Here is a 10,626-nt window from a genome sequence, read left to right on the forward strand (position 1 = left end):
ATGCGCCATCCGAGAAAACATGGCGTAAAGTGAGCGTGTTGCTCGTGTGTCGGTGATTTCGGTAAGAGGTCAGTTGCTGAATCTTGATATCAGTGTAAAAATCGTGAGCGGTTCCGTCAAGGTTAATCGTTCGACTCGTACCTGACGAACGAGACGCATTGGAGTGAACTCCGGAATCTGTCGGAGAAACACGCCGGGAACACGCACAGAGAGGAGACGCACCGATATCGATAGTTAGTCTCTCTGGCCTGTCAACGAGGGATACTCATTCTGCCGGCCACCCAGCCATTTCACGAGATTCCACTTGGCCAGTTACACAGCCGCGGTAATGTCCGTTTTACTCGAATCTACGAGCATTTTGCGATTTCGCGCGCGACACGAGACCCCCCGTGAAACCGCGGGTTTTCTCACGCTGGATGCCGATCGAGTCTCAATCGTACGCCGATCGGAAAACCTCGGGCCTAATAAGCTTCTCCTGGCACGACGACGCATTCCGATCCCCTGAGTGGTTGTGTACCATCTCAGATTTAACATTGATATAGTTATTATATTTGCGACTGAATTTTTTACATAACACACACGTAAGACATATAACGCATACGTAAGGCAACACAATGCACAATCGGATCCGAGAGATTTTTCAAAATTTTTCTCTCTTACAAAAAGTCCCAAATATCGACTTATCTAAAATATTGTTTTCTTGTTTTTCTCGTCTTTTTTATCTTTCCTGTGTTTCTTCCTATATGAATATATGTGTTACACTGAATCTTTATAATAAACTTGAACGTTAAATGCAAGTAGTAATTTTATCCTGCAAGGATTAAAAATTGAGAGTCTTTTTGTATTATGTTTTAATTACTATATTACTTTCTACTGTATTCATTATTATTTATCGAGTGTCAATCATGTTTATTGCACAATTTCTTGTATTACATAAAATTTATATTGTACTATTTAATAAAGTTATATTATTAACGATTAAGAACATACTATAAATATATGAATATACTATAGAACATATTATGAGAAAAAAATAGAAAATTGTTTCTCCTCCTAATCAAGTCAATTTATTTTGGGCAACACACATTTCTCACGACAATAATAGTCTAACTTAATTCTTTGAATTATTTGATTTTTTAAAGGATGAATTGGTTTCAATTAGGAATAAGTGTGCTTTACTATTAAAGTATACATCAAAAATAGATCAGTACATATAAAAATTAAGTAAGCTTTAATAGTGAAAATCTAATACATACATATTCATATTCTGTATAAAATATATTTTAGTACACAAAAAATTAATATATATTAATATATAAAATTAATATATCTTATATCTTTTATCTATATATATTTACAATTACGTTGGTTACAATTTTTCAAAAACTATTTCACTTCCTTTATAATGATAAATAGAAGTAAAGATAATATATTTTTATATAATAATTATATATAGAAAGAGAATTATACATTGAATATAAATAGATACAAGTGAAATAATTTAGATAGTAATGTATAATATAAATAGTTAATTAGTTTGTCAAATTATAAAGAGAAGCAATTATCATAATTATTTTATATTCATAATTATTTTATATTTTAATTTAATGCCACACAGTTAAAAAAGAAAAATTATAAAACAGGGAAGCATATAGGGAGACAGAAAGAGAGACGGGTTGTGATCTCAGAAAAGAGCCATTTCACAAGCTTGGTTTAGACATTCTAAATATAGCTGGAGGCTCTATAGGCTTTCCGTACTGTGTCATGCCATGCAGAGCAGCATCCTGCTGTGTTGCGTAGATCTTGCTCATTTTCCGCCATCAGTATGGCATAATGCCAATTTTTGTCTGCTTGAGAGTATCTGTGATAAGATTTTAATAATCACTTTTTGGAAGTCTGTTACTTTTATTAATAAAAAAAACTATGTTTAAAAGAGAAACATAGAGTTTTTTGCTCTATTGTTTTCATATAATGCAATTTTCTTGTTGAAAGATTTTTAATAATTCTAATAGGATATTAAAAAAAATTTAATAAATTAAATTTAATAAATTAATATCTCGATTTTGTATATAAAATATCTGCAACTAAACTATAAAATAAATTATACTGTAGTAAATTTTTTTTAAAAGTTTTGTCTTATACCAAAATATTTTAGATTTAGTATTTTTAAAAAATGTTATATGGTTTGATTAGTTTTTGTTATAATAATTTTTATATAATAGTTTTTAAATTTGTTATGATAAATATTTAATGTGATAAAATTTATGCATGTATATCATTCTTACAGATCATGGTTTGCAGAGCCGATGAAAAGACTCAAACATGTATAGTCCAATTTAATATTGAGCCTTATGAGACTCAGAAACCTGACAAGTTTTCCTTATATGTATCTACACGGGTGAAAGATCTTCACAATTATATCGAAGAACATTATCATATGCAACCGGATAGCTTTAGATTGATTCTATGCACATCACAATGCAAAATGGTTATGAACTTTTTAAATATATATATAATTATTTATATCCAGGATATCCCATTTTAATTTATCACCCTTTTATCTTTGCAGGGTAAAATCAAATAAAAAATATGTTCAATACAAAAGTTATTTGGTTCAAAGAAGAATATAAGATGGTGCCATTATTGATTTTTGTAAAAGAAACACAAATCTTTTAAAGAAAAAAATATGAATTTGCAAGGAGCAGTTACATACATTTTTTTTTAAGACAACTGTATGTTTTTTTTGCTTACCATTTGATTCCTTACATTATCTGCACATAAAAGTATTGAGTCAAGATAATCGAAAAATAAATATTTTACAAAATGTTTTATAATTTATGCAAAATCATGTCAAATTTAAATATGAAACATCTTATAAGCACTATTCAATTTTTGGCCATCATATGCTTCACTTTTTACATAGAATATTACAAGGAATTGATTTATAAAACAAATTAGAGTAGTTTAATTTAAAATAATAAGGTTGATCTCCATATGATCTTGAAACATATACGCAAGGTAAAATCAATAACATCATCTTATATCCTTTTTTGAACCAAATAACTTTTATCCGAACATATTTTTAATTCAACTTTCTCCTGTGAAGATAAAAGGAGTGATAGATTAAAATGGTACACTTTGTATACAATGTGTAAATATATGTAATATTAATATAATGTTCAATTTTATGTTCAATATTAGATTTATTTGTCTGATATGAAAGTTGAGAAAACAATGGAAGAAATTGGAGTAGATTTCTCAGTTGATCCGAATTCAGCTGGATTAAAAAATACTCTATTTGTTGTTGATCCACAAAGACCCTTTGTTATTGATGTAAAATCACCAAAAAACATGGTATACAGTGTGCCAACGTACAATCTCGCAAGTGCACCAGCTCTTCAACCACATGTATGGGGAGAAGAAGATATTGTTAGAGAAGATGTTAGGGAAGATGTTAGAGAAGATGTTAGAGAAGATGTTAGAGATAGTAAAGAAGAAATTACTTTTAACTTTAGAAGTTTCATTAAAACCGAGACAAGTATGTAATGCATATAATTTAAAAATTATTCTAATACAAATTTGTAAATATTAACACAGATTTATTTCTTAAGATATATATATTTGAATGATTAATATTTTATAAATTTTTCAAAGGCTATGTTGGTTTAGTCAATCAAGCAATGACTTGCTACTTAAACAGTCTTCTCCAAGCATTATATATGACTCCAGAATTTCGTAATGCACTATATAATTGGGAATATATAGATGGTTCAGAAAAAGATGAAGCCTTAAGCATACCATATCAATTACAGAAATTATTTCTCAATTTACAGGTATAATACATGTTTAAAACATATGCATACTTACTATTGTATTATTGTTACTAAACTTACTGCAATATTTATTTTTAATTAAATTTGCATGTTTTCAATATGCTTAACACAATCATATTTTTTTTAAATAGACATCTACAAAGTCTGCAGTGGAAACTACATCCTTAACTAAAAGTTTTGGATGGGATTCTACCGAAGCATGGCAACAGCATGACATTCAAGAACTTTGTAGAGTTATGTTTGATGCATTGGAACAAAAATTTAAAAATACAGAACAGGCAGATCTAATCAACAGACTTTATGAAGGTACAAAATATTATTATATGTGAGTTGTGGAAAAAATCTCTAATTTGCTTTCTATATTGTTAGGAAAGATGATTGATTATGTTAAATGTCTTGAGTGTGGAACAGAGAAATCAAGAGAAGATACATTTCTTGATATCCCATTGCCAGTTAGACCATTTGGAAGCAACATTGCATATAACAGTGTGGTAATATATTTTTATATAGTGAAATCTGTAGTACCATAGGGTGAGATCTGAAATACTATTTCTATATTTGTATACAAGAAAAAAGGTTTTTTTTTTTATAGGAAGAAGCAATCAGAGCGTTTGTTCAGTATGAAACATTGGAAGGAACTAATCAGTATCATTGTGAAAAATGCAATAAAAAATGCGATGCGCATAAAGGATTGAAATTTACAAAGTTTCCATATTTGTTAACCTTACATCTCAAGCGATTTGACTTTGATTATAAAACCTTTCATAGAATCAAACTTAATGATAAGTATGTATTGTATTAATTAAATGAAAATTTTGCTGTTTATTGTAAGCTTGCATCTTTATTTAAACTGTGTTATTGCAGAGTTACATTCCCAGATACATTAAATTTAAATTCCTTTATTTCGTCCACAACGAGTCAAGAATCTCCTGGTGGTGAGGAAGACATTGGCTTAGGAATCAAATGCGATGATAGTTCTACAACGGATAGCGGCACTTTAGATGACGATTGTGCACCATGTGATAACAGTCTTTCCAACAGTAATCATTCAGCCAATCATGATCAAGATGATGATGAAGGTATAACATTAAAATATCGTTAGTTATAAAAACAATTTTCACAATTATTAGAGAATGTATATATATATATATATATATATATATATATACGCTTTCAGGTATTGATATGAGCAACGGACCGTCAACATCGAGTTGTACTACGCATAATCATGAGAATGAAAAGAATCGTAGTACTTATATGTTAGGAAAAGGTCCATATATATATGAACTGTTTTCAATCATGATTCACAGCGGCAGTGCGAGTGGAGGCCATTATTATGCTTATATAAAAGATTTCAGAACACAAGAATGGTTATGTTTTAATGATCAAAGTGTAACTCAGGTATGAAAAACGGTTTTGTAAAAGTTTATTTTGAATTCTTTATGCCATTGATAATTTTTTTGATCCCAATTTTTTTCGATTATAATTTCAGATCACTCACGATGACATTCAAAAAACATATGGTGGTGGACCATCAAGAGCATACTATAGTGGTGCATATAGCAGCAGCACAAACGCATATATGCTCATGTATAGGCAAATTGATCGTGTTCGTAATACTTTGCCTATGCAAACTCAAGATTTTCCACGACATATTCAAGTATGTGATTATAAAGTAAAAATTAAAATTTTTATAAGATTTAATTAATATTAATATTAATTTTAATTTATATTAATTTATAAAAGCAATATTAAATGCATAGTATTTAAAATTTTTGTAATAAAACTTTTGACAGCAGTGTCCCTTGTGAAATTTTCAGGCGAAAATATTATTTAAAATTATCTCGTGTATTTAAAACAATTTTTTTATCAAGTAGCTTATTTAACCACGATTTAATAATTCTCCATCTTCAAGATTTTTCAAAAGTGTTTTGTCATGTTATTTATAGGAACTATTGAAGAAAATGAAAGAAAATGAAGATAATGATAGAAAAAATCGTGAGAAACAAATATCCATACCTAGGATGAAAATATATTGTCATCATCCAGTAGAAGGAAAATTGATGAATATCAAATTATACGTTATGTCCGACATTACGTGGGCCGAGGCAACAGAGAAGGCATATAAGAAATTTGGCCTTGAAAATGTAGTGAGTCTAGATCAATGCCGTTTAGTTAGATACGAACATAATACCGATTTAATAGAATGCAGTTACGATGATCGAGAACATGAATCTGTTGGAAGTATATGGCGTATACGTCGATTCGATTTATTGTTGGAAATTCGTCGCAAAGATCAGAAGTTTGAGACATATTTACCAGGTGGTGAGTATACAATTGAATAGGTGTGCATAGCTGATTACATATGGAAAAATTTTAAATTTATATAAACTTTTTGAACATTACATTTTAGGAGTTGCAACTAAGGTATTTGTCATAGACGTAGCCAGAGAGGAGGTAATTGACGGTCCGATCGATATTCGAGGTTCTTTGTCGCAAAGTGTTAAAGAGTATAAACAAATCGTAGGAAAAATGATTAATATGGATCCTAAGCAAATGAAAGTAATACTGAAAAAACATCCAGAGATTAGAGCCGTGGAAAATGATGATAGTGATCTTCAAACTGAAGGATTTTATAATGCGAATAAAGTATTCATATCAACGATGTATGATATAGATAATAATAAACCTTTTCCAGAATCAACAGTATACAGAGTCATAGAGAATTTCAGACATGTTATTTCATTACATGTCCAGTTACCAGATACTAGCAAAGGTAATTTATGTAACTTACATAGCATATGAGACGTATGTGTTTGATCTAATTTGGCTATTTTAAAATATTTCAATTGTTTTATGTAAGATAATTGTGTATAAATATTATAAAAAATGCTAGATTACATTATATGATAGTTATTCATTTATAATCATTAAATTATAAAAATTCTAATTTTTTATATACACAGAAACTTTGGAAGAATTAAATATCCCATTATTAGATGATAAACATGAAGAAAAAGAGAAGCCTGTTAGCAATGGTTCACCTAAACTGTGCGTCCCCGAATCACATTGGGACATTAATCTGAAATATAATGAAAATTCAAAAGGTTGTACACGAAGTAACGAGGATACCATTCGAAACATAAGTCCTCAGTTAGGCGAAACTGAAGAATGGAATACACCTGAACAGAGTAATAGTGAAGATAGTAGCCTTAGCGATAGTGATAAAACATTAGTTGGCGATGCACCGGATGGTGTCGATCTTGTACCGCCGCAGTCGTGGGATAAGCGCAACATTACAGACTACAGGATTTCAAAGCAATTCGAAATAGAAAACTGGGATATTGATGATGACTCTGATTATTATTTTAGAGCTACGCCATACACAGATAGTACTCAACAAAAATGTACGTCCTCGAATTTAATTTTTCTCTAAGTAATTATAACTATATTGTCTCGGTTTCTCTCAAATTAATCTTTTTCTTTTTATAGTACTCAAAGTATTAGTGGATAAAAGAATGAGATTAAGCACTTTGAAAAAAGATTTAGAATCGTTTGTAAGTGTACCTGTGGATTATTTCAAAATTTTTCGTTTATCAAGTTCTGGTGAATCAGAATGTAGCTGTCTAACAGAACGGCTTAATTCGTACGAGGACGGTGAGAGACTTAACGTGAAACTTGGACGAGCTTTGCGTAGTGGAGAATTCAAAGTAAAATTATATCAACTACTGATTGACTCCACTGAGGTTTGTCTTATTTTTATCTTTTTTTATATTTTTTTTACACAAGTTTTATAGTGACATTATTATATACAAGTAATTTATTAAAATTAACATTTTTTATTAGCCTTACAAATTTTTGTGTGAATGGATTGTTTCGAAAGATATGACGGTTGGGCAAGCGAAAAAAGAGATATTAGCAGAAATAAAGAGAAAATATGATATAGATATACCGTATGAAAAATGTCGGCTTAGAAAAAAATATTATAAGACAGCCTCAAAAGTATTCTTAAACGAACAGAAATTTGAAGATCTCCGATTTCACTCGCAATTTGAAATGATTGTTCAAGAATTGCCAGATAAAGAGACAGTCACAGATATCAATCAAATTGTCCTGTTCGTCAGAAGGTGGTTACCAGCAAAATTGCAACTAGGACAATTTCAAGAAATTGTCATGGACAATAGAACCGTCGAAGAATTAAAAAAGAAGGTAAATAGAAAATTAATTTTTACAAATAAGATAAAAATAAGTACATGTAAATTGTGTTTTTATAAATATAAAATTGAAGTATGTAGATTGTTATTTTTTTCTAGCTTTCCTCAATATCAGATATTCCAGAAGAATATATAGATATAGCAAAGGGAAAAGGTAATTTTCCATGTGACAGTTGTTCTGTGCTTCGAATTCAAAATGAGCTTGATTGGAACGAACAGTACGATAGTTTAGCTTTCAATTTTGAAGATGGTGCCGTTTTCTTATATAGGTATTTATGATGTTTTTGGATACTATTGGATGATATTGATGATTTTCTAATCTCAAAGAGTTTTTAATTTTTTTTAGGGATAATAGGGAAAAACCAAAACAGTTAAATGCTGATGAGGTAATGGAAATCGCTTTTAAGGAAAATTCACGCTTAACGCCGATTACTACTACTTCAAGTTTCAGTCCTCGTCGAGAGAGAGCACTTAAGATATATTTGGATACTGAATGATTGTTCATAGGGAAAGAGCACACGTCTCTTCAAAATCAATTACTAATTAGGCAAGTGTGTGGACACAAAATATTTGCACGTAAATTGTTTGCGTATTTGATATTTGTGAAATTGGGATGTCATCAAATATCAGATATTTTGTGTTTCAACGAGTCTTCAGCATTTCAAGGCTTTCGCGTTTCTAAAGGTTTTCGACTTTTTTTTGAAACTATTGGATTTTTAAGACTGTTTGGAATCATGAATTGTTATATAGTAATACATAATTCGGGATCTTGGTATCCATACCTGATTTCGAGATTTCTAGAATTTATATGAAGTGTAAAATATAAGCAGTATATCACCTGGTCTATTGAATCAATTTTTCATCTGTAGAGTCAAATTAAACGTATAGTTAACTATAAAAAAATTTAATAATATGGCAGTAAGCAAATTTCTTGATACAAATTTGATGAAAATTTATGTGTGAATTATTGACTTGCACAATCATTTTTATTTTTACTATTTCTTTCATAAATTTTTCTCGGTTCTTTCTATATATACATATTGAATTTTCTATACATATGGAAAAAACTTTTATATCTTAAAATGTGTTAGACATTTTTTTTATCTTTATTGAAATAGTTACATATATTTAGTATTATTTAAAAACTGCAATATACACACAAACTTCCATATTTATAACATTTTTTGATCACTTTTCTGGAACAACAATGATAAACTTACATTGTTTTGTTTTATAAATTATTTTTTAATCTAATGTCATGATAGCATTAATGGCAGTAGAAAAAGCTGCTTTGTAATTATTATAAAAATCGTAAATCTGATTGGTGTATACATTTAGTCTTGGCTGAATTTAAAAGTATACAACAATCAGATTCATGAATTTTACAACAATTGCAAAGTAGCTTTCTTTGCTAAATGCAGCCAATGTGTCAAACTAGGATATAATCAATTATACAACAAATATATGTGATTATTGTTTAATTAACTATATTTAATTGATATCTACATCTTAATATGCATAAAATTTGAAATAATAATTTTTTTAAAAAGAAATCTTGGAAGAAATTATTTTTATCATATATTTTTACGTTATATGTATATAATTATTAATTATTGTTAAATTTCGAAAAATAGGAAAGAGGACTTTTCTATTTAGTTTAATCCATTCTATCACCTGAGAAATGATATAGTTATGAGATGTATTGGATATATAACAATCATTAATATCAAAAATATTTTCTTCTAAGGAAACATATAAATGTATTTTTTAATTTTTGAAAGTGTGAACCTTTATTACTTTAGTTTCTAATGTTTTTTGCTTGAAACCGCCTTTTACATGATACTCAATAATTTTTTCTTTTAAAGATGAAAATTGATGAATTAGACTAAGTGATAATTTAATAGTTCTATTTGTTGTATCTCTATTTATTTTGTTATCCTCTATTAATGTTTTATTTATCACCTGAAACTAGACTTAAAACGTTGTTTGATTATTGTTTTTATAATCGCTGAACGAATGAAAAATATTGATGCTGATGCTATCTTTTAGCAAGATAGATAACAATAAAAGTAGTGAATGATACATTTGATCTTTTTTTGTGAATAAGTTAATTATAAGATTATGAAATACAAGTATCTCTCTTGGGTTGATAGGATTGTAATTTAAAACTTTCCAATCATCAGCGATCAAATATTATTCTCTGTATAATACACTGAAATTATGTGTGAAACAAATTATATTTATAATTATTAACAATGAAATATTGAAATGTCTGAATATTGTTTAGATATATAATTACCTATTTTACAAACCTTTATCCTTATCCAATCATAATCAAAAATATGCAGTACTTTGAAAAAAATTAAAAGTTTTATTATTATCAATAAAAATATTCAAAATCTTATCCCTCAACTATAAGATATTTATTATTATATAATATAGTATATATAAAAAAATATCAAAAAGAAAAGTAATTTAGTACATCCTTAATATATAAGTTAATTGTACGTTAATCAGTTTAATGTTAATCCATCATAATTAAAAGTATTCTAAACAAGTTAAAAAAATAGTCACACATT

At 28.5% G+C, this 10,626-nt stretch overlaps 1 protein-coding gene across 1 annotated transcript; it reads left to right on the top strand.

The window, feature by feature from the left end:
* The first annotated feature begins 21 nt into the window (after positions 1-21).
* On the top strand, positions 22-10,308 carry Usp47 (ubiquitin specific protease 47). Its single transcript, XM_072911172.1, has 17 exons — positions 22-325; positions 2,288-2,488; positions 3,202-3,538; positions 3,655-3,833; positions 3,965-4,139; positions 4,203-4,324; positions 4,426-4,619; positions 4,698-4,912; positions 5,011-5,234; positions 5,326-5,493; positions 5,783-6,158; positions 6,247-6,609; positions 6,800-7,240; positions 7,326-7,579; positions 7,680-8,042; positions 8,147-8,316; positions 8,394-10,308. Exons 2-17 carry the CDS (start codon positions 2,291-2,293, stop codon positions 8,542-8,544), a joined length of 3,930 nt encoding a protein of 1,309 aa, XP_072767273.1. The 5' UTR covers positions 22-325; positions 2,288-2,290; the 3' UTR covers positions 8,545-10,308.
* Positions 10,309-10,626: the final 318 nt, after the last annotated feature.

This window comes from Anoplolepis gracilipes, chromosome 1 (genome assembly GCF_047496725.1).
Source record: "Anoplolepis gracilipes chromosome 1, ASM4749672v1, whole genome shotgun sequence".
Lineage (NCBI taxonomy): Eukaryota > Metazoa > Arthropoda > Insecta > Hymenoptera > Formicidae > Anoplolepis > Anoplolepis gracilipes.

What these genes read in the sequence shown, in the direction of transcription:
- Usp47 (XM_072911172.1), top strand. Translation starts at nt 2,291, where the DNA reads ATGGTTTGCAGAGCCGATGAAAAGACTCAAACATGTATAGTCCAATTT. An exon ending in ATGATCAAAGTGTAACTCAG is followed by an intron (nt 5,235 to 5,325) that starts GTATGAAAAACG and finishes TTATAATTTCAG; the next exon opens with ATCACTCACGATGACATTCA. An exon ending in TACTGATTGACTCCACTGAG is followed by an intron (nt 7,580 to 7,679) that starts GTTTGTCTTATT and finishes ATTTTTTATTAG; the next exon opens with CCTTACAAATTTTTGTGTGA.